At 45.2% G+C, this 22,021-nt stretch overlaps 8 protein-coding genes across 8 annotated transcripts; 6 read left to right on the forward strand and 2 right to left on the reverse strand.

Moving 5' to 3' along the window:
- Positions 1-822: 822 nt before the first annotated feature.
- On the forward strand, positions 823-2,138 carry AGABI2DRAFT_203509 (hypothetical protein; the record flags this gene model as incomplete). Its single annotated transcript, XM_006460389.1, has 4 exons — positions 823-980; positions 1,043-1,079; positions 1,139-1,769; positions 1,825-2,138. The coding sequence occupies 4 exons, from the start codon at positions 823-825 to the stop codon at positions 2,136-2,138; spliced, it is 1,140 nt and encodes a 379-aa protein (XP_006460452.1).
- A 594-nt stretch (positions 2,139-2,732) lies between these two features.
- On the reverse strand, positions 2,733-4,326 carry AGABI2DRAFT_117399 (hypothetical protein; the record flags this gene model as incomplete). The annotated part of the gene is made up of 13 exons (XM_006460390.1): positions 2,733-2,889; positions 2,942-2,967; positions 3,020-3,057; positions 3,113-3,139; positions 3,187-3,234; positions 3,289-3,327; positions 3,375-3,662; positions 3,712-3,744; positions 3,798-3,857; positions 3,910-4,051; positions 4,099-4,118; positions 4,178-4,187; positions 4,255-4,326. 13 exons carry the CDS (start codon positions 4,324-4,326, stop codon positions 2,733-2,735), a joined length of 960 nt encoding a protein of 319 aa, XP_006460453.1.
- Positions 4,327-5,310: 984 nt separating this feature from the next.
- On the forward strand, positions 5,311-8,428 carry AGABI2DRAFT_117400 (hypothetical protein; the record flags this gene model as incomplete). Its single annotated transcript, XM_006460391.1, has 8 exons — positions 5,311-5,348; positions 5,630-5,924; positions 5,975-6,325; positions 6,375-6,446; positions 6,503-6,586; positions 6,639-7,416; positions 7,466-7,629; positions 7,682-8,428. The coding sequence occupies 8 exons, from the start codon at positions 5,311-5,313 to the stop codon at positions 8,426-8,428; spliced, it is 2,529 nt and encodes an 842-aa protein (XP_006460454.1).
- Positions 8,429-9,314: 886 nt separating this feature from the next.
- On the reverse strand, positions 9,315-10,926 carry AGABI2DRAFT_117401 (hypothetical protein; the record flags this gene model as incomplete). The annotated part of the gene is made up of 14 exons (XM_006460392.1): positions 9,315-9,477; positions 9,530-9,555; positions 9,618-9,655; positions 9,712-9,738; positions 9,794-9,841; positions 9,903-9,941; positions 9,992-10,090; positions 10,149-10,280; positions 10,330-10,362; positions 10,416-10,475; positions 10,524-10,653; positions 10,712-10,731; positions 10,784-10,793; positions 10,858-10,926. 14 exons carry the CDS (start codon positions 10,924-10,926, stop codon positions 9,315-9,317), a joined length of 894 nt encoding a protein of 297 aa, XP_006460455.1.
- A 2,199-nt stretch (positions 10,927-13,125) lies between these two features.
- Positions 13,126-14,493, forward strand: AGABI2DRAFT_203512 (hypothetical protein). The gene is made up of 4 exons (XM_006460393.1): positions 13,126-13,395; positions 13,447-13,615; positions 13,666-13,742; positions 13,813-14,493. The coding sequence occupies exons 1-4, from the start codon at positions 13,304-13,306 to the stop codon at positions 14,288-14,290; spliced, it is 816 nt and encodes a 271-aa protein (XP_006460456.1). The 5' UTR covers positions 13,126-13,303; the 3' UTR covers positions 14,291-14,493.
- Positions 14,494-14,778: 285 nt separating this feature from the next.
- AGABI2DRAFT_178013 (hypothetical protein) lies at positions 14,779-16,425 on the forward strand. Its single transcript, XM_006460394.1, has 14 exons — positions 14,779-14,879; positions 14,943-14,952; positions 15,029-15,041; positions 15,102-15,208; positions 15,263-15,295; positions 15,346-15,477; positions 15,549-15,653; positions 15,702-15,740; positions 15,800-15,847; positions 15,902-15,928; positions 15,986-16,023; positions 16,082-16,107; positions 16,163-16,333; positions 16,398-16,425. The coding sequence occupies exons 1-13, from the start codon at positions 14,805-14,807 to the stop codon at positions 16,323-16,325; spliced, it is 816 nt and encodes a 271-aa protein (XP_006460457.1). The 5' UTR covers positions 14,779-14,804; the 3' UTR covers positions 16,326-16,333; positions 16,398-16,425.
- Positions 16,426-19,020: 2,595 nt separating this feature from the next.
- Positions 19,021-20,067, forward strand: AGABI2DRAFT_192157 (hypothetical protein). Its single transcript, XM_006460395.1, has 4 exons — positions 19,021-19,455; positions 19,533-19,614; positions 19,671-19,791; positions 19,849-20,067. Exons 1-4 carry the CDS (start codon positions 19,130-19,132, stop codon positions 19,899-19,901), a joined length of 582 nt encoding a protein of 193 aa, XP_006460458.1. The 5' UTR covers positions 19,021-19,129; the 3' UTR covers positions 19,902-20,067.
- A 9-nt stretch (positions 20,068-20,076) lies between these two features.
- Positions 20,077-21,772, forward strand: AGABI2DRAFT_220499 (hypothetical protein). Its single transcript, XM_006460396.1, has 5 exons — positions 20,077-20,253; positions 20,301-20,316; positions 20,379-20,408; positions 20,458-20,687; positions 20,743-21,772. The coding sequence occupies exons 1-5, from the start codon at positions 20,080-20,082 to the stop codon at positions 20,893-20,895; spliced, it is 603 nt and encodes a 200-aa protein (XP_006460459.1). The 5' UTR covers positions 20,077-20,079; the 3' UTR covers positions 20,896-21,772.
- The last annotated feature ends 249 nt before the right edge of the window (positions 21,773-22,021 follow it).

Below are 22,021 nucleotides of genomic sequence, written 5' to 3' on the forward strand. Positions count from 1 at the left end.
TTCTTAGATGAAGACGATTTTCGTTTGATTTTTGACTTGATGTCGTCCGGTTCGTCGTCAATGAAATCTTCTTCAGAAGAGGATTTTTCGATTTCGTAATCTTCGTCTTTCCGAGGCTTGACGGATTTCCTGACGTTTGCTTTGGTGGACGAGATGGCGGTCTTCTTTCTAGGAGGGGATTCCTCCCTGCTTTCATCGTCATCCACGCGGAGGGGTGCTTTACGTTTCTGCGGTGGTCGAGGGTTCTCGTCTTCACTGCCATCTAAAACCATGCGACCCGTCAATTTGGAAGGTCCAATGGGCTCGTCATCACTATCGGTACTAATTGGCTTTGAAGATCTACAGCCTGTCAAGTACTGGAAACCATAGAGACAAGAAACAATATAACTCACGCATTTGGTGTTGACAGTGACCTTTCGGTAGCTTTGAGTATGAACTATACTAGTATTCGAGACTCCTCACCTGTTCCCAGCCGCTGTGAGAGAGTCAATACACATTATTTATTGTCATGACGATGCCTGAACTCACCGATGCCTTTGGGTTGAGATCCCTACAATCGGGTAAGATGACAAGACACAAAGACACGAAACACTCATACCGCCGCGCTGCCACTACCGCCCGATTTTTGACTACCGCCGAAGAAAGTCCGGATATCCTTGCCTCCCCCCTTCCCACTTTTGTTTGCTTTGGGGGCCATGTTCGTCAAGTCTAATGACGAAACACGCGTGACGGAGAACGAGGCGTCACATGGCGTGATTGAACGCGATTCACGTGACAATTCATACCCATGCCATATGTCGCCAAATTCAATCCGCGATTTCTATGATCTCTCCACAAGAGGCAGCAGCTGGAGAATGTCCGAGCACATCAAGAATCCCCGTCGTCGCTCTCGACGTCGACGTTGTGACGGACACAGTTGCTTCGAGGCTAGCGACAAGTCTCTTGGGCCATGTCCTGTATCTCAAGAACCAAATACCTCTGTCTGTAGCTCCCAATTCGATTTGAAATCCAGCTCACTGAAATTTCTGGAACCGTTCACTAGCCCCATCGTGCAATTATCACGCATGACAAACCGCCAGGTGCGCCCTTTAATCAAGGCCAAACTTTTATCAAACGAAAATAATAGATTGGAATATAGGGTAATACAAAAGCTACGAAGATGAAAGTGGAGCTTTTAACCTCTTTTGATACCCTCGCGTCTCATTTGGTCACGACATTTTCGGCTCTCTCGACTGCTCTTGCTAGGGTCAAGGCTTCGCCTTCCTCTAATGATGATGAACATGTCGGTCGTGCTTATATGGCTATACTTGTCGGACCGAGCTTGGGAACCGCAAAATCAAAAGTAATCTATGGTGTTGATAATTTTGCTACTCGTATTTGGGGTACTCGAGAGGAAGTCGATGAAGCTGATGAAGAAAGTAGTGGTGGTGAGGAGTGTCCTGAAGATAGTGAAGATGATGAAGATGACGGGTCAAGTGAAGATGGTAGCCTCGAAGAGACGGAATCCGACGAGGACGCGCCTGACGGTGATGATAGAACAAACGATGAAAGTTTTCAGGACGAAAAAGAAGCGAAAGACGAAGTAGATGAAGATAAAGAAGTCCCAATAAGACCAGAAAACGACTACCACCACGACCATCCCCCACCTTTGCCTACATCACATCAATCTTACGCAGAAGAACAACGCTTCCTTCATACCGCAGATCGACTACTTGCACGGGTTCTTGCATCCGCCGACACAGAAGGCCATGGAATCTCTAACGAAATGTGTAAGTCTACACCTCTCCAATATCTCTTACCCCACCAACTTACATTTAACTTTAGCTCCATCTCAAATACACATCCTACTCCGTGCCCCAAGACGATTCGTACACCCAGTCTGGGTACCCCGTCAAAATATCCAAAAACAAATGGAAGCCACACTAACTGATTTTATCAATCAATCAAGGCCACTACACCAAATTGATGAGGAATTGCCAACGAAGAAGAAGAAACCAGTTGAGGGTGTATGGGTGACTGCGAAGAATGGACTTCGAGACCCATTTGTGGCTTTAGATAAGGACGTGAATGGTCAGGAGGAAGATGAGATGATATGGTGGAGTTGGGATGGTAAGCTTGTTGGATTTACGGACTGGTAGGATCTCTTGATGCAAAGACTATAAGCACTCTGACGACCAATGTACTCATAAATTGATCAGCTCATTCGCATTATACATTATACTCCCTCTGAAACTCCCTCACTGGATGCGTATGCGTGATTCAGAGTCGATCGGCGCTCATCGTTTCCAGGACCGGGGGACTTCCATGTTTCATACACGTAAATCTAAACTTTGAACATTTCCATGAGACCTCGTGTGCACTCCTTTACTGAACCGGAGCGGCGAGGATGAACGTCCACTCACTGCGGCTGACCTTTAGTCCTGGACCTGTGTTAACTATTTCCCGAGTGTGATCACAGGTATGAGTAAAAAGCAGCATGATGATTGATTTCTTGTTAATGAATCTTTGCCAGTTATCATGACAATTCCAGTTCAGACTTCTATGATGCTGAGTTCCATTAAGGAGAAGATTACAACGGAGTATTCGGTCTCTCGTATGATTGATAAAAAACAAACAACATCGCCGAATTGATATGATACAAACACGATTGATCATAAACAGAAGCTCGGATTCCAGATCGGAGCTTCGGTTATTACCAGTGATCGAACGTATTGCAGTGGGACACAATAAATCTATACTTCCTCGGATTCCATACCTCTCGTTTCAAAGTGTGGAGCGACATAATCATTTCTGATATTCAACGGTCCTTTTGCTTGCAATTTTTCGTATTGCTCTCTGATGCCCAGCACTATTCGGCAGGCGAAAATCGATCGAGCACCTCCCTGGAACCTTGAAAGATAGAAATTAGTATGGAGGATATGTCTTGCTTCACACAACCTACATCAACAGAAACGACTCGTAGCGACCCTGCAAGAGTATGTTAGGACACCGTTTGACGCAGAGTCTAAGCAGACCATACCCGACTAAACAAGAAGCCGAAGTTTGTGATAGAGATAACTGCAAATGACGGTGAGTTAAGATACCTTCACAAGTAATCCGGAAAATAGCTTACCGGAGATATATACGTAAAACAATATACCTTCACAGAGATTAGTATGTCGAGGCCATAGGAAAGAAAAAACTCACCATCACTATAGATTGTTCGGAAGAGACGGGAATCAACCCCCTGACGGACTGTATTGACTCGACAGTGAGAGAATGGCTTTTGTGCAGAACTAAGAGATTTACAAAGTGATGCCCCTCGAATGAGCATTAACAACAGAATAGCTGTATGGCTATTGAGACAGAGCTTCACCATGATGGGATACACTAACCTGTATCATAAACCGCTTCGACCACAAATGCAGCTGGTAGATAAGGCGTTTCAAATTTTGGGTTGCATCCAAGCGCAAACTCTTTGAAAACTGGGTCTGCAGCAGAGTGGTTCTGCATTTCAGTCGCTGTATGAAGTAAAACGGAATAGAACACACGGGTGGTATATTCCACGGAGAGTATAAAGAAAACCAGAATCAAAACTGAGGCCACGGTATACGTTCCGAATAAAAGGTAAGTCATGTACTTTGCCTTCCCCCAGACAGCCCATGTTCGAATTGTTACGATCACTGTCAATCATCAGACACAAAACGTGTTTGGCCAACGTCTCGCACTTACATGCAGCACAGATAGCACCGATCGTAAACATCACTAGAAGTTGATATCAATAGCTGTGGTCTATGCATAACAAGCGACTCATTCACAGCCTACAGCTTGGTACAAGGCATTGCACTCCGACTCAGAATGACCAGTAATGAGACGGTCTAACTGGTGAGTAATGAACAATTTAGAGTTCGGATATGGAGCGGGACTTACAATTTAAAAAAAGGGGAAAGTAGGCAAGGGGCAGATAACGTGTTAATGAATATAAAACTTTCATTTTTACCCCTTCCACACTCCATATCAACCTGACCTCAGAGTCAAAGGTCAGGATCCAGTCGAAATACTGGCGTAAGAGCTGCATCAGAGGTGAAAATTGTGGGTGCCAGACATATAGTTGCTTACTACGATTATGAAGCCAGACACTGAAGTTCAGATATGCGTTCACCAAAAGCCTCTAGCTTCACAGTATAATAAGACGTACAATGAGCATACTACACATTTTGTGAGTTACTTTAATAGAGGCCACAACGGTTAACGGCCGGGAGATGAGAGACGTACATTAACGGTCCTCGATGTGTGAAGTCCTTCTGCAAGTTCTTTAGCGATGGACAGGATGGCAGGATCCGTCATAAGAAATTTCTTTACAACTTGATAAGTAGCTCGAGTGGAAAGTACTTGCGGAAAGAACGAAGAGAATGATGGCTTCCTACTGAATGCGCCTCAATTTAAATGCAATTCAGAATATACACTATCTCTGCGTCGGTGCCGGGTGCCTGATGAAACGGCGCGCCTCGGGCCATGACAGATGTGTTTGTATTCACTATAATCAGGTACTGGAACTCCGTGATGAGATGGATGTAGTGCGATAGGAGTCTAGGACTTTCTGACAGTCGAGTTCGTGCCGCATTATAAGTTGTCAACATCTTTGTTCTACGACGGGCCACAGCTACGACTCGAATTTGGCTTCAAAGTAGAAATCAATGACTTTCAATATCAATATCTTCGGACAGTTTGCGCTTTCCAGGCTCAAGTCTTTTCTCTCTCTCCAGCTTTTACATCTTTTTCGCACCTTCCTTGTCGTTGATGCTGGCTATGGTACGACATACGTACCCCGAGTATTAACATTGTTTCCCTATCAGTGGACCATGGGTTTCAACTGATATACAATTTAGGAATGGTAGCGATGGTGAACCGAAATGATGATGATGTAGTCAATGAGTTGAAGCGTTGGTAGTACGTTGAACAGCCTTGCGTTTTAGAAAATTATTTGTTCCTAGCATCAGTCCAGAGTCGGACATGATTCGGACTGGCATCGCTTTGTCCCTAACATATCGTCACCCAACAGAACTGAACCAAATAAAAAACACCTTCCAGCCCGATTTATTTTCATTGATAGTACCAAAAAGATCACGTACTGCAAGTTCATTTCGTTGTCAAATAAACACAAAATTATTCTTTTTACCGATGCTAACTTTAGCATTTAGCACCAGATTCAAGCTGCTATTAATACTGACCGGACATATTGTGGAGCACAAAGAACCTATACATCCGGGGATTGTATAACAGTCGTCCTGAGGTGCACAGCCTGAGGTGCATAGCCACTTCTAGTATTCAATGGCCCTTTTGCTTGCAATTTCTCGTATTGCTCTCGGGTGCGCAGCACTTTCAACAGGCGAAAATCGATCCAGCCTCCCTGAAAGGCCTGCATTGAGACAGTCAGAGCCAGTGTTGGGCGCCTGGGCCATCAGACAACTGTGACAACTGGTAGATCGGAGTTATCAGTCACGTACCAGTTACCAAAGTTGTCTACCCGGTAGACAACTGTAACTCACTCGCTCATGATATAATGGCTTGCATTATGACCTTCCCACTGTGGATCTTCGAAACTTCGAATTCACCACGTTACGCACGTGATCTAATGTTTGAACTGCAGCTTTACGCCACGAAAGGTCAGGCTGGATGCTGGCCCAGCAAAGCAAACTACACTGCGAGCCGACATTGCCGAAGTCATGCGCCACGAGATGCTTGAATGTCCTTTGGACAGCTTTCTTGAAACTCTCTCCCCCTTCTCGCCCCATTCTCGATGGATTGACCGTGCCTATGAGCACCTGAAGGCCAATAGGCTGCTTGGGACGCCCGTGGAAACTGCTCTTCCTCCAAAACCCCCTCCGACAAGAACCTCCAAAAATTCTAGAACAGCGGCGACATCCGCAATTCCTCCCGGGCAGGTGTGTTGCCAATGCTAGTCAAACGAAATGGAAGCTAATGCTGATGATAGAATGTGGATACTGTTCAATGGGAGGCTTATCGAAACGTGTCGCCGGCATGCATGACGACGAACGAAAGGCAAACATTCAAACATTTGGAGGAGATAGTCAAGGCGCTATATGATTGTCCTGATCCCGATAGCGGATTAAAGAGTCAGCGAAAATTGAATGGGTATCGCTACCTAGATTGCCCAGGTACAGATATGGCCTCGGAAAATATGGGTGCTGATTTCAAGGTGGACGCCGTGATCTATGACCCCGACATATGCAAGCACGGATCAAAGGTCATCCCTCTCGCAGCTGCACAGACAGCAGTGGTGATGGAATTCAAGAAGGAAGCGACGCTTAAAAACGTATATGAAGTGAGTTTCTGCGGTTCTTTTGATATGAAATTCCTCATAAGTACTTCAGAATCGAAAACAGTTGGTGTCCGTGGCCAATTATATCATGAACGATGACCCCCGCCGGAATTGGATGTACGGAGTACGTCTATGTCCTACATATTTTGGGTATTCGCATCATAGCTCATTACTCTGAAGATTACAATCGAAAATACCAAAATGTCTCTATGGTATTTTTCGCGCTCCTACTCGATGAAGTCGGCATCGTTTAATTTCACAAAAGTTGCTTTCTTTTTTCGTCATTCATGTGCCTGTCTCATTTTTCTCTCTCCAGGACTTCCGGTCATTCATTCGTGTTTTTCTGTCATTCCTCTATGCAACGGACGAGGAGCTTGGTCATGATCCATCCATCTTTCGGAAGTATTACAAGAAAGAATGGTGCTACATATACAAACTAAGAACGACGCAGGGCTCCAAATACTACAGGACTGAAGGGCCGCTATATAATTCTCGCTCTCATTGCATCACGGGTGGTAAATCGCGCGTGTGGGAAGTCATTGAGGTCACTAGTCAAGATGATCTCACAGCAATTCCGGGTGAGCAGAAGGTCGCTTTGAAGGATTGTTGGGTGGACGAAGGGTCGCTCTCGGAAAAAGAAATACAAGATCAGATTTTCAACAAGCTGAAGAACGTCCGAGAAGCTGCCTACGACTGGGCACCTCCGGAGCTAAAGAAAAGAATCAAAGCTGGCCTTGCGTGTCCGGAGGCATACTTGATGAAGGTAAAATGGGATTGGAAGCAGAAAGCAAATAAGGAAAAGCCGGAGGACTATAAGCCTGCTCCTGATTCATTCTCATATCCAGTGGCCTGCAGTATTGCAACGGAGGACGTGATTGCTAGCTCTCATACATCACAGGCGACAAAGGACCCACTGTCCATGTCCAACCCACATAGTCCCGTGCCCGTTGAAGGTCAAGCGATTCCCGAGGAGCAGAAACGCGAGTACAGGGTTAAGCAACATTACCGCGTCGTTTATGCCGATCTCGGTGAATCACTTGCTTATGCCACTAATCTCGCCGATGCGGTCAGGGCTTTTGAAGACATATTCATCGGTGAGCATCTTATTCCATGATACAAGAGACGCCACCGACATCTCTTCAGCATTGACGTTGTTGTTTTTGGCTGGTTGGGTACACCGGGATGTGAGTGAGGGAAACATCATCCTGGTGCGCAATGGAAATGGAGTTAGAGCGAAATTGAATGATCTAGAGTATGCACGGGACTTCAATCAGGATGACAGGGTAGTCAGTACTGATCCTAAAACGGTAAGCATTTCTTCTACAATGGTCAAAGTTGCACCCCTGATGTAGGCGTCAGGGAACACCGTATTTCATGCCAATAGAGATACATTCAGGAGACTTTCTATCTCTTAAAACAACAGCCAAACGTAGCATGTCTTCGAGGATGAAAAGTGGCGGAGATGAAAGTTTTGCAACGTCTCAACAGCTTGTGCTGAGATACCATTTCGTCCATGATTTGGAATCGTTGTGGTGGATTATGGTATTCATTATCCTCCAACGTATCAAGGGTTCACGTCCACTTCCCAACCGTATTTTCACCACCAACCACTTTCCCCACCCAGATCGACGAAAATTCTTCACCCGAGGTTCATATCTCGAAATACGTCTTCGACCTTTGGTTCCTGACCTCCTTTGCAAATGCGCTACGCACATCTTCCTTGCTGCATACAATGAACAACTTTGCCATTTTTATGTGAATGGTAAAGTTGACGACACAGAAAATTATCAAGGCGTGTACGAATCTCTATGGGAAGGAATTGAGTATTGGATGGGGCTCACGAAGGATATTAAGATGGAACTTGAAGACCCGCGTAAACGTAGCCCCACCGACTCCCAAGCAATTAGAAAGAGGGCGAGATCAGTAGGTAGTAATGGCGGTGATCATTCTGACAGCAGGGGCGGATTAGAAGGTCCATCAGACAGGAAGAAGCAGAAGGGCGTAAATGGGGGTGAGGCTCCGGACGAAGAGGATACGGCGGTTCAAGATATGGGTGGGATCACACGTGAAGATAGCAATCCAAGGATTAGGGGTACCTGGGACTGATTGGCACGCTTGCGTTGGTGGTTGGGTTCTCCATCATTTTTCCCCGTACGCTCCGTCAAATACTCAACGATATATAATCCCTCTAAACCCGTTCTCGAATTCGACGTCAAGGTGTATACCTAGCATTGGAAAGTAGTTACAACTTACAAATGATTTTTGGATTTTCATCAATAATTGACGTGGCTTTATAAATCTCAGACGCTGATTCCAGGAGCTGATTAATAGTGTTGTGCCATTCGGTGAGCATTCGTTGCTGTCATCTATTCGTCATTATGAACAATTTTCCTTCTCCCCAACTTATCTATCACCATAAATATGATAAATAATAAGAAGGGGGCGATAAACTGAAGCCACGATAAGGCGAGCGTTATCTAGCGATCAGTGAGTATATTGACATGACGCATCCAACCACATTGCTACTTACTACCAAAGGCTCCAGGCTATTGTCGGAGCTTTGACTCCTCGAGCCGGAAGACGGTGAATCTAGTAGAGAAAGATCGTTCAAGGACCTGACCGAAAGATACCCATCACATTCGAGGTCAAAGGTGATGTTTTTCATTAATCAGCCTGTCGTACATCTTCTATGAAACTAGATTCTATCAAGGAGAAAACACACCCTAGTATCCATACTCCGTTTTATTGACAAAAAAATGTCACGGATTCGAAACACGGTTGATTTGAATTAGAGACTTTGATTTAATTCAGTATAAAGGAAGGTACGAGTGCCCCCTGTCTCTCGGCACTCTCATAATTGACGAACGGGACTGCCTTGCTTGATAGAACTCGAATTGTCCAATAATATTCTTTTCACTGATGCTAACCTTAGCATCTAGCACCAGATTCAAATTGTTATTACTGACCGGACATATTATGTAGCACAAAGAACTTATGCATCCGAAGATTGTATAACAGTCGTCCTGATGTGCACAGCCTGAGGTGCATAGCCAGTTTTGGTATTCAACGGTTTTTTCACTTGCAACTTGTCGTATTGCACTCGGATGCGCAGTACTATTCGACAAGCCAACACAGACCGAGCACCTCCCTGGAACCTTGAAAGATGGAAATCATTATGGACAGTATGTAATGCTTCACTCAACCTACATCAACAGAAACACCCTATAGCCACCCTGCAATAGTATGTTAGTATATAGATAAATGTCACTATTTGACCCATCTAAGCAAAACGTACCCGGCTAAACAAGAGGCCGAAGTTGGCGATTGAGATAACTTCAAATGATGGTGAGCCAAGATACCGTTCACAATTAATTTGGAAAATGGCTTACTGGATATATACACGTAAAACAATATGCCTTTACAGAGACTAGGATGTCAACATGTCGGGGCCATGGGAAAGAAAAAACTCACTATCGCTGTAGACTGTTCGAGAGAGACGGGAATTTATCCCCTGGCGGACTACAATATCGTTGGGATAGTTAGAGCCCGACGGCTTTCGGAATAGATATAAGAAATTTACAATGCGATGCCCCTCGAATGACCATTAACAAGAGAATAGCTGTATGGTTACTGTGACAGAGCTTCACCAAAATGATGGGATACACTAACCTGTATCATAAACCGCTTCGACCACAAATGCAGCCGGTAGATAAAGCGTTTCAAATTTTGGGTTGCATCCAAGTGCAAGCCCCAAGTTTAAAACTGGGTCTGCAAGAGCGGTTCTGCATTTCAGTCGCTGTATGAAGTAAAATGGAATAAAACACACGGGTGGTATATTCCACGGAGAGTATAAAGAAAACCAGAATCAAAACTGAGGCCACGGTATACGTTCCGAATAAAAGGTAAGTCATGTACTTTTCCTTGCCCCAGACAGCCCATGTTCGAATTGTTACGATCACTGGCAATCATCAGGCGCGAAATATATCCGGCCAACGTCTCGCACTTACATGCAGCGCAGATAGCAGCAATTGTGAACATCACTAGTACCCGATATCAACGCCTCTGATATATACATAACAAGCGACTCACTCACGGCCTACAGTTTGGTACAATTTGTTGCACTCCGACACAGGATGGCCAGTAATGAAATGGTCTAAACTGGTGAGTAATGTTCAGAGTCCGAATATGGAGCAAGACTTACAATGGAAAAAAAGGGGAAAGTATGTAAGGGGCAGATAACGTGTAAATGCATACAAAACTTTCATTTTCACCCCTTCCACACTCCATATCAGCCTGATTTCGGAATCAAATGTCAGGAGCCAGTCGAAATACTGGCATAAGAGCTACGTTAGGATTGAACGATAGTGTGCCTGACAGATGTGTACTTACTACGATTATGAAGCCAGCCACTTTCGGACATGGATTAGAGACTCCAGTTTCCTGGTACAATGTGAGACATACAATTGACATACTATACATCCAGTGAGTTACTTTGAAAGAGACCACTGCTGAAAATTCTGAAATGAGAGACGTACATTAACGTTCCTTGCATCCTGAAGCCTAATTGCAAGCTCTTCCGCCGTTAATGGAATAGCAGGAACCATCGCAATGAATTTCGGGCGGAGGGAAACACAGGCGTAACAAAACTAAAGTGTGATAGTTACCCACCAAGATGCTTCAATTTAAAGCCCCTATGCATAGCACCAGAGTTATAAATGAACCATCGAATAATTTTTTGTGATGAGCCTATGGAGTACAAGGGAACACTTTGACAGTTGAGTTACTGCCGCCCAAGTAGTCACCGTTGTCGTTCTATAACACCGCAGCTATGATTTGACTTCGAGTAGAAGACTAAGGACTTTCCTTTAATTTCTCAGATAATTTGCATTTAGCAGATTCCCAAACCTTTGTCTCGTTTTAACGCATCTTCCTGGCCAGTGATATTAAATGAAGCACGTTCGGTTTGTCTTGAGCCACAGCACTAACAGCCGTTCCTTATCAGAACAAGGAAGTGAGTAAGAAGCTCGGTCGAGCTTGCCCAGAGGAATCAGTGCATCATGGGCTTCTACAACATGGGAGGTCGGTAAGGCCGGAAGTCGCACCAATGCTCAATCTGTGATTGTAGCTATGACCTCCGTGATGATGATCTAGCCAGAGGATTTTAAGGCGTGCTTACCGAAGCACCTTAATGTATAAATACTATAAAATGACGCGAGTAAAGCTGTGTCCCAATACCAGGACAATTCATGAAGGTGGCGATAACTCAGGGAAGTAGGGGGGACTTTGTGGCAGATACAATAGCGATATACATATGTAAAATCAGGAGAATTTCTGGCAAGTGGAAAACGGTCGATCTATACAGACTGTGGGATTCAATGCCGGCCGGCAAATTCCGTTTTGATCCGCCACCGCCTTCATTACTCTTAAAGAGTTCCTTCCCTATTCTTCCACTTCGTCACACCCCAGCTTCAGGATTTGTGACTCGACTGAAGCGCTCAGGCCGAAACAAAGCGCTATTGTTCCTCTTGTTTCCCAAAAAGAATATGCCGCGGCTCGAGACACGACGTGCCGTGCCAGCTGATCGAGTTAAGTCGACTGCGCTGTTGCGCTACTCCGAGAGAACCGCTTTGCCTTGGGATATAAGCCTGAAAGCCTGACGAATATATCCAATCTGACCCTGTTTTGTTGTTGCATCTTGACCAGTACGCCCGTTTCTTACAGAAGATCAAGGTGCAATATCAATACTCAGTAGTCCCTTGATTGATTGACTGTCTTCTTGATTTCTTTGTAGGAAAAGCAATCGATTTCATCTTCATACCCGCCACGCTCCCAAACAATGGCGCCGACTGACAAGACCACAACCTTACCCCATGATGGATCTTCCTCAGAGGTCCAGACTACCACGGCCCCAGCCAGCCCCAAGGAAGCTTTTCGACGACGCAGCCTTGAGGGTTCATTACTCAATTTCCCCTCGTTAATGTCCGAGCCCGAACTCTCGCCATTGCGTAGGCTGAGAAACCAGCTGGGACATCGATCTCCTAGTCCTGGCCCACAGAGTAGCGCCTCTGAGGGGAATTCACCGAAAAACGGCAGGCTGTTCATTGACAAGGTGCATTCGAAGCATTTTTTGGGACTCGGTGAGTATGAATGCTGGTCCAATATCTAACACCGATTAATCAATGAACACATTTTGGCTCAGGACATTCGAGAATGAGAAGTGATCCAGAAGTAGGATCACCACCTTCTCCTTCCTACGCCACGAATGGAGATACTAGTCCGAGCAGCAGGGGCTTTGTTTTTCCCCGTTCCCGGTCTCCGTCACATCCTCGATCTCGTGCCGTATCCCCCTTTCGAATTATCCATACCATCTCTGCGGGCCTACATCATCACAGACATCAGGGTCAGCAGGATTCGGAAGAACGCTTCATTCCAATCAACCCTTTCAAATCCAAAGTCAGCTTCGATCTCTGGAAGTGGTCTCCATTCGGTACGAAATCGAAGAAACCGGAAGTAGATATTGAACTGGCCGAAGGTTCGGTGTCAGAAAGTAACACGTCCGATGGCACAGTTGGAGCTGGAAACTGCGATGAAATCTTAAAGATATCATCCGTACGAGATTGCGCTAAACATGCACATCTTTTTTTGTTGGATTTTTTGCCCAGGTTGATATATCTCAACTTGTTACTTCGACTCCCAGCCATGTACTTCTCTCGCGTGACACGTGTTTTCGGAGACGCGGAAATCAGTAGGCCGGATATAGAGAGGATGGTTGAAGCGGGACAGTACTGCGTCTTGCCTTCGGCATTCGACAACCAGGCAGATTATGCTTTTACCCATGGAATTCCTCTATCGCAGGGTCAGGTACAAGGTGTCGGTGGAGATAAGAAGAGTGGCAAGGGTCGTCGAGAAGGCATTAGCATAGCTGAGCAAGCTGGTGCGCCTTCAGCTGGAACACCTCGTCCGATTGCCATTACACCTGCAATGCGGAGGTTCAAACTCTCCTGGGAAATGTTCATTGATTCATTGTTGAGGGAATGGAAAACTCTGAATGTAGTGTCAGCACTACTCGCTTCGTTGAGTACATCTCTTCAATTCCCAAATTTAAATACTGACCATCGAAATAGAGCTATTCTGACAATCTTCCAGATACCTGATGCAGCCGCAGACCCAGTGACCCGATCAACTGCCATCGTATCATTAGTTTGTTCATTGATGAGTTTGACGTATGGATGTATGTATATCGTCCGGTTTGCTGCGATGAGGAGCATGCTTAGGGCTTCGAAATGGGCAGAGGTATGTTCATTACCTTGAGATATGGTGACGATTAACATCGCATGTTATAGGAAGCGAGAAGAACTAATACTATGATTTTGTGGAATGTTTGGGTCTTACTGGCGATGCCAGCGGTATGGTTAGCTTGGTATGTATCTCATCCGCCCACGTCGGTCAATTACCTCACGTTTGCTCATGTCTCGATGGCTTTCATGCAGGTCTATGCTCCTTTTCATGGTATCAATCATCGCTTTCGTTTGGCGCACGGGCTCCTCGTCTGATCCGTCTCCGCATCCTCCTCTCAGTGAAATACAGATTCTTGGGCCGCGTATCGTGACAACTTTCCTTATCTTCATTGGATTCGTCTATCTTTATCTCATCATTCATACCCTGAAAAGCTATGGGATACATGGCGGACGATCGGGAAATATTCTTACAAGTCCTCAAGCTAGACTCGGAGTTCTAGGAGACACTCATTATCACGCAAGACCTCGGGTACAAGCGATGGCGCCTAGCGAGAGGCCCGCATCTATTTTTGGTGTAGGTCAAACTCAAAATAATGCAGCCTTGAATGTCGCTTTTGAGAGGAGAGGACGAGAGAGGACGAGGAGCGGTAGTGTGGGGCGTGGACGAAGGCGAGAGGAGCACCCCATGGAACGTGTGAACCGTAATGCTCCGCTCGAGGACGAATACTGAGGACGACGGTTGTCGGGTGCAAGCTCTGTGTCAAACTCATTGGCGTGATCATCATGATGATCATTCGTCTATGATAACGAATTCCAATCCATTTCATACTAGCTATATGCGGTCGTTATCTTTCTAGTTGAGCGTACACTTTATCATAATCGACTGATTTCCATCAGTCGTTGGGACTTCTAATTCAATAATCGTTCAAGAACCTAATTCTTAATACTTGTTCAATGCTCCACTCATCAATCACTGTGAAAAATTAAGTCGGCGGCGTATACTAAGGCAACTATCTTATTCGTTGGACATTTTTAGAGTGGATTCTTAGAGCCGCCATCATATTAGTCTCTGAGATCTGATGTTTGATGTGGTGAAACTTGACCATAGTAGAGCTCCATACATCTATGATGGTGTATCAGCTCCTCAAGTGAGAAAATACTTTGAGTCGACTTTTATATTGAAGAATCTTAAGTGCGAAACATCATTCCCTTCGTCCCGTTCCCGGCCCTTGAGGAAATCCACTATGGCGGACCCCAGCACTGCACTGCCACTGTATGAAAAGATTATACCAGGACTCCAGGCAGTCACATATACGAACGTAGGTCTTGTTCCGCCCGCTGCAGCAGTGACGTTTTCAATCAACTCACGAGACGTACTATAGTATCTTTATAGTGAGTCACATTATCTGGGCTGGGCGAGAAGCACCGCCACTCAACCATTAACTTGAACCTCATGATCAGTCGCTAGTTGGGCCATTGCTGTAAGTACCTCCATCTCGGGCTTATAGACTAATTGCTCTATACTGATGTAATCTTCACAGTACTATGACTGGCTCTTGGTTAAAGTGTTCAAGGCTAATCAAATCAGACCGCTTCAACAACAGTCTTACTGACGCGCAATGCACGAACTTGTACAGAGGCATAGGCAGTGAGTTATTGTTGTTACGCATATATCACAGCCGTTGATACCAGTTATTATTAGCTACGTTCACGATTCATTCTCTCTGCGCTGCATGTACGTGGCAGACCCGGATTCAATTTCTTTCAGCGCTGAACGTCGACCAGTGGTTATAACAATTCGGACATGGGCTGTCTGGGGCAAGGCAAAGTACATGACGTACATCGCATTTGGATCGTATACGGTGGCTTCAGCTTTCATCTTTATTTTCTATGCAATCTCGTTGAAACACACAAGTCGTATGTTTTCCCTGCCATTTACTTTATATAAAGACTGAAACACATTCATTTTTGTTTTTGTTTTTTGGCAGACCCGAAGATCGAGATTCTTGAGGGACTTCCGACAGGGTGTATTCCGAAATATGATAGTCCTTACCTACCCGCCGCAATAGTGATCGAAGCATTCTATGATACTGGTTAGTATATCTCATAATTCTGAAGTGCGACTAACATCGGTGATATAGCTACTACCGTGTTGATGCTCATTCGAGGGGCATCACTTTGTGAGTGTTCCCATTTAACAACCCGAATTATCGTTCTCAAAGTTAATGGTTTAATACAGATCGGTGGGGCAAGCATTCACGTCTCTTTCAAACACTCTACCGTGATGGTCAGTCCTTTTTCAGCGACGACTCCTTACTATGCTTACGGTGGCTTTACAAAGGGATAATGTTTTATGTATATATAACCGGTAAGCCGTTCAAATGCTCTATGTAAAGGAAGACATTCTGACTCCCGCAACTTGTAGCTATCTGTTTTGCGAATGCGGTCTTGTTGTTCAGCAAGGTAGATGTGTCAATACATCCTTCTTTCTGTCTCGCCGCTGATAAGCAACTGTTTCCAGGGTAACTATTCTGTGTTGCTGTTGACGTAGGTTGAATGGAATGATACAAAATATTCCTAATACTAACTATAACCCACTAAGGATGCAAGGAGCCCTTCGTTCTGTTTTAGCCTGTCGAATAATATTGCACATACGAATGCAATTTGACGAGATGCGGTCAAACACACTGGTGTCATCCGCGATTAAAAGTGGTCAGACAGCCGTGCACATTGAGAGAAATACTATAGAGTTCCGGGACGTATGAAGATTATTGTGAGTATTCATGAAATGCTACTCGGTTCTAGCAAATGCTGATTGGTATATCAATCTGGTGAAGTTGTGGGAGTCATACTTTATATATGATTGCGAAAGAAATCTACTTCTATTTGTATTCCAGCAGGGTTGTATTCTGAGTAGAAGACACGTCTTATGTAAATAACTCGGAAACCTTTTTATTCATTTATCAGAGTCAACGTTGGAGAAACTCATCAAAAGAAAACGTTCCCGGTAATTCGTCATCGATATGCTGGTTTTGGAACGTCTTATCGCTCTCGTTATTTACCCTTTCAATGACTAAAGACGAAGCATGACTAGGATTATCGAAGTATTGCGTCATTGACCTTAATGGCTTCTACTGAGTTCGGAGCCCTGAGGCAAATGAATTAGGCCTCAGCCTCAGGCTTTGTGATGGGAACGGTTTCAATACGCGTATCACCCGCGGCATGCTGTCCCATAACGTCCAGAAAAAGCTATTTCGTTGTGGTGTTGTAGTACTAACTCCAACCCCAAATTTAAACTGACATATTTTACCTTAAAATGCGTCATCATGGTAGTATATCTGTGCCGCAATGATGTCCCGCCATCAGTCTCTTTAATACATTTAATTTTACCTTTCTTGGGCGTCTCGGTTAGAATTCTGATTGCCTGATGCTTTTGTATTCACGTGAAGTGGGTAAGCGATAGCTGACGTCGTTCGAGATGACCCGGATATGTGGACGAGTAGCTGAATCTTTGTTCCGCGATATTAGCTTTCGCATTTGCTTTTTATTTTGTAGTATAATATAATATGATCCAAGAGGTGTGAAGTTCTTAGTTACAGTGAAGTACAAACCTCGAAAGCCTCGTTTGAAGGTAACCTTGCCTTAAATAGTATGGAAATTTGAGGTACATATTGAGCTGGCGGCAACATGTCTTTTATTTTCGTGTTTACTGACGCCTTGCTTGAACGAGCGCTTCTACGTAGAACATTTATCAATAAAAAAGACTCACAACATACTTTTCGGTTCCTGTCAATATGACCACATTGAGCCGTCACAAATTAATTAACTAGCGTGTGGAGCTTTAGGCCCCATGATTCTTCTGATCACAAGCTGTGTTTAAAGCGAGTTTGGCGAGCGGCAGTAAGTTCAACACCAGGTAAGTTTACTTGACATGATGAGTGTACCAAAAATCGTTCGCGGCGGCACTGATTGAAAATCTTAGCATACGCCGCCACCGTCCGTTTTGATCTTTCTATAGAAGCCAAGTAAGTCATGCTTTGGGGTTGGGAATGCGGCCCCGACTTCCACGACGCCAGAATGAAATGAGTAAGAAAAGAAGCCCTTTCAATCTCACCTAAAACTTTTTCCTGTCCTCAAAGTTCACGTGGACGCTAACTTGAGTGGATACAAAGTTCAATACCCGATGTCAAGGACTACCCACAGGGGACTCGCAAAAGTTAAAAATGTAACAGTCTTGTGATATATGTTGAAAAGTTCCGGAAAGCCTTCACACTCTTATGGGAATGGTGTTCACAAGGCAAAAAGAGGGAAGAGAACAAGAAGCGTTGAATCTATCATCTTATCATTTGTATCCCATATAAATCCGGCCTGATTCATTGGAGTCCAGGGTCTGCTAAGGGAATAATTGCCCCGAAGATCTTCAGGATGAGTAAGTTTGAATGTCATGCGACCGGAACTTTGTCAAACTGATCAAAGGTCACCGTCTGGCTATATGTAGATTTGATCCATCTGACTCTTTGTTGGCTGTTTCAATTCAAGCACAGGAATAATGTGATATGTCAGGTAATACGTTGCTGCGAATTGTCAGTTAGACTAATGCGTCCTTGTTGGGACGGCGCCCGTACGTGATAGCAATGGTCACAGTGAATCATCTAGTGCGCTGTGAAACGAGGATCCCTCGTTTTGGGCTATGCTGACATAACCTTTTTTCTCATGTACGGGTGCTTCGGTTCTGCGATGGTGTAAACGTAATCACGATAATGGCCTTCTTCCCCTCGGACGTTGTGGGGGTATGATATATTTCTAATCTATTGCCGGCGATCTGTTTTGGGTTTGAGTGGGGTCGCGCCCGTGTCGGACAGATACTGTTGATGCCAAAAACCCTAGGCTCAAACTTAGCGGTAAGGAACGACTGCGAGTCTGAACAGAATAGTATGAATCGCCAGAAAAACGTACTAACCGTGGGTCGTGATAGTCTATCAGCGAGAGCAACAGGCATTGGCGTTTGCTTTGATTTTTATCTGCTCTTTAAACCTGAGTCCCCCCGATATCGCTCGTATCTCATCTTGACAATTTTGAACGACATGTTGGAAGTGGAACTCCTGTCATAAACTGCTGCCACTGGAACCCGCAGATTGGTCTAAAGAGGGAAATTGACGTAAGGTATTTTAATGTGCGATACGGAGAAGACGACCAAAAGGGTGGAGTACTGCACCGGTCGAACGTGCATCTGTGTCGGGGATCTCACCGACGACCGGCTCCCGTGCCCTTTTGAAAGGAAAAGGGTAATTTGACGATGATGATGCAAGATCGCATAAAGTTCGAGAAGTTTATGAACTGCGGGTATATAGTCAAATGGCCATATTTAGATCTGGGAGCCTGAGTTCTGGTGCTCATTATACTCGGAGAGCGGGATATAAGAGACTCGGTTCGGTTGTGAGGCAATAATTTTCCCCTCCGCCTACTTCATCCCTGTCCGTACACTTTCCTCTCCGTCCCTAGTTCTACTTTCATCAACACCTGGTGTCTTGGCTGAACCTCCCTTATACCGACTTCCAAGACCAAAAGCATGACTTTCGCAAAACCACACATGCTACCTTATTCCTTCGAAGACCGTACCGGGTCAACTACGAATTCTGACTTTGACGACATCTATGACCGGATGTTCTTCCATGTAATGCGACAACCTGGTCGGTCCACGACATATATCTACGAAATGCCCATACGAGCATCCCATCATCGGAGTTTATTACCCTTGAATCGGGAACCATCCGTTATACTCGAATTTCTGCCCGACGAATCCCTCGGGAATGTAACGTTTATGGGGAAGGGTCACTTCACCGCGACGACGATACCCATGGCACGGTATCTTCGCAAGACATCTTTATTTGGAACGTGAGTGGGGCAAAAAGAAGTTCTTGTGCGACTTAACTCCTTTCTGACATCCCGATCCTGTTCTGTGCTGTGCCTAGGTCCTTGACGAGAAAATTTGTTGGTTCCGATGGAAGGGAGTATAAGTGGAGTCATCAATCTGGGGAGGGACAGCAGTGGACCGTGAGTATCGAAGCTTTGACCTCCTGACTACATTGTAATAAAATTCCGCTTTACGGTGCACGACGCCAGAAAATTACCTCGTAGCCCATTATGATCTCAAGCCTCCAAATGTAAAAACACTCGATGTGACTGGAAACACGTTGACAATATATGAGCCATTTGCGCATCTAGCCCTAGGTAAGCGAAATGAGTCGGTGCTGTTCAGGGGCGGTGTAGCTGACGACCTCTACCCAGAACTTATGGCTTCCTTCATCATCATGCGGCATGTCGCAGAGCATCACCTATGAGTGCTTGACCTGCCGTTCAAAAGGACTTGTGTCGCTGAGATACAGGACCACCGTTTGTAGTACTTTGTACTTTTGTAGTAATAGCTGTTGTAATGTGCATAGGTTAGGGTTGTGCTTAGTCACCGGACACGACATAGAATGTGATGAAATAGAGTAATTCACGATTATAACCATCATTATGGCGCCGCAACAACCGCCGTATGTGCAGCCCGGAGAGCCTCTGAACGACTTTCTGCGGTCATTCTGGCAGCGACAAATCAATGCTGCTGAGCAGGAGACGCCAGACTACCGGCACCCGCCATTGCCATTAGCACGAATCAAAAAGGTGATGAAGAGTGATCCTGATGTCAAGGTACGAAACATGATTGGTTGGCCTGCACCGGGACTAAGAAATATTAGATGATAGCGGCCGACGGTGCGCTGCAATTTATTCTCGGCCTGGTCTGTCCTGCCCTGACTAGGAGTACCCACATCCAGCCCCAATCCTCTTCTGCAAGGCCTGCGAGAGTTTGTTCTACCCCACATCTCTGTCCGCCCATTCCTCATGAGCACCTAGTATTTATTGCAGAGATAACTGCTCGAGCATTCATCATTGCCGACTCGAATAAACGGCGAACTCTGTCCCGGTCTGATATCGCGAAAGCCCTTGGTAAATCAGACCAGTTCGATTTTCTCATCGACATCGTGCCACGAGATGAGATACCCTTCCCTGGAGTAGTGGCTAGTGCGAATGGGCCACCGGGAAAGAAACCTGGTCCGACACCCGTAGCGACGAAGAGGGATACGGTACGTACCAGGTGTTACCGTGTAAGCTGTTCTCAACTGATATACTTGACGGTAGGGTTCGACATCCGGGGTGGGCAACAACCAAACCAGCCCGATAACGTTGGATGCTCCAAGCGAGAATAACGAAGTGCTGAACCAGGTAGGGTTTGATTCAAGATATTATCAGGCACGGTACACACCACAATCTCGCAGCTTGAATCGCTTTTAGGAAGCTCGAATCAGCCAGAACGACCTCCTTTATCATAAAGCTTTTCGGCACAACAAAACATGTCCCAGGAATTTGTCGCTTTTTCTTTCCAACGATGGACTGGTTCCATCTGTTTGCACGCTTCTAACGAGAGATTTCACGCTCACTTTGTCTAATCATATTGATTTATTGCCCGCGAATATGTTGATTTTTAGAATAGAATAGTACTTTTGAATCGGAAATTAGGCTCTCTGCTACACCGATTATGGTGTATTACCAAGGTCTATCCTCGAAACGAACTATCGTTGTCCTTTTCCCCTCCCTTTAACCAACGTGAAACCGTCTTCATCTACCTCTGGCTCCTTCGTCGGTTGCGCAGACGAGTGCCCTATTAACTGGGGTACTTCATCGTCACTACCCTCTTCATCCTCCTCGTCATCCCAGTCCTCTTCATCATCGCTCTGCACAGTCTCTTGCACTTCAATCCTCTTCCCCTTCATCTTCTCCGCCAATTCCTCAAACTTTCTGACCGAATCCTCCTTCCCTTCCTTCGTCTCCAACCACATTCTCACAATATCCTTCGCAACACTCTCAGCACTCCCATCCTCCAATGATACCTCGAATTCGTCCGCCATAATTTGTAATAGCATATCTTCGATGTATATATCATCTGGTTCTTCGGATTCTTCTTCGAAACTATCAACGATGGTGGATGCTATCCATCTGGATTTTTGTTTGGTTTCAGGACCACCCCAGTTTTCTTGTACGGCGATACGAAGGGTTGACCAGATGTCTAGACGTGCGATTACGCCGCGAGCGAAGAGAATTATGTGAGGTTTGGGTGGTGTTGAGGATGAGGATGAGCTAGATGGTTGAGAGACATTGTTCATCGTTTTTATTTTATTTTTTTAGGGTTTTGGCGAGATTGGATTTTTGATGAGATTGCTTTGATTGAATCACAACTGATACTCTGGTTCCACAGCCAAATATGAACAAATTGTCAAATTTCAAAGCGAAGATTAATTCGTTTAATTCGCTTCGGCTAAACTACACACCGCAACTCGGTTCTACACAACTCAAATACGACATGACAATGTATTCAACTTCCCTGACAGCTCGTTTCTAAGTTGTCCGATGAATGAGTGAC

Source organism: Agaricus bisporus (assembly GCF_000300575.1).
Source record: "Agaricus bisporus var. bisporus H97 unplaced genomic scaffold AGABI2scaffold_4, whole genome shotgun sequence".
NCBI classification, from domain to species: domain Eukaryota; kingdom Fungi; phylum Basidiomycota; class Agaricomycetes; order Agaricales; family Agaricaceae; genus Agaricus; species Agaricus bisporus.

Bases quoted from the DNA above. Each gene is read 5' to 3' on its own strand.
- AGABI2DRAFT_178013 (XM_006460394.1), top strand. From the start codon at position 14,805: ATGGCGGACCCCAGCACTGCACTGCCACTGTATGAAAAGATTATACCA. The intron at 15,654-15,701 runs GTTAGTATATCT...TCGGTGATATAG, and splicing joins CGAAGCATTCTATGATACTG to CTACTACCGTGTTGATGCTC. The intron at 15,929-15,985 runs GTAAGCCGTTCA...CGCAACTTGTAG, and splicing joins GTTTTATGTATATATAACCG to CTATCTGTTTTGCGAATGCG.
- AGABI2DRAFT_192157 (XM_006460395.1), top strand. From the start codon at position 19,130: ATGACTTTCGCAAAACCACACATGCTACCTTATTCCTTCGAAGACCGT. The intron at 19,456-19,532 runs GTGAGTGGGGCA...TGCTGTGCCTAG, and splicing joins AAGACATCTTTATTTGGAAC to GTCCTTGACGAGAAAATTTG. The intron at 19,792-19,848 runs GTAAGCGAAATG...ACCTCTACCCAG, and splicing joins ATTTGCGCATCTAGCCCTAG to AACTTATGGCTTCCTTCATC.
- AGABI2DRAFT_220499 (XM_006460396.1), top strand. From the start codon at position 20,080: ATGGCGCCGCAACAACCGCCGTATGTGCAGCCCGGAGAGCCTCTGAAC. The intron at 20,409-20,457 runs GTTTGTTCTACC...ATGAGCACCTAG, and splicing joins CTTCTGCAAGGCCTGCGAGA to TATTTATTGCAGAGATAACT. The intron at 20,688-20,742 runs GTACGTACCAGG...ACTTGACGGTAG, and splicing joins TAGCGACGAAGAGGGATACG to GGTTCGACATCCGGGGTGGG.
- AGABI2DRAFT_203512 (XM_006460393.1), top strand. From the start codon at position 13,304: ATGCGGAGGTTCAAACTCTCCTGGGAAATGTTCATTGATTCATTGTTG. The intron at 13,396-13,446 runs GTTGAGTACATC...CCATCGAAATAG, and splicing joins GTGTCAGCACTACTCGCTTC to AGCTATTCTGACAATCTTCC. The intron at 13,616-13,665 runs GTATGTTCATTA...CGCATGTTATAG, and splicing joins GGGCTTCGAAATGGGCAGAG to GAAGCGAGAAGAACTAATAC.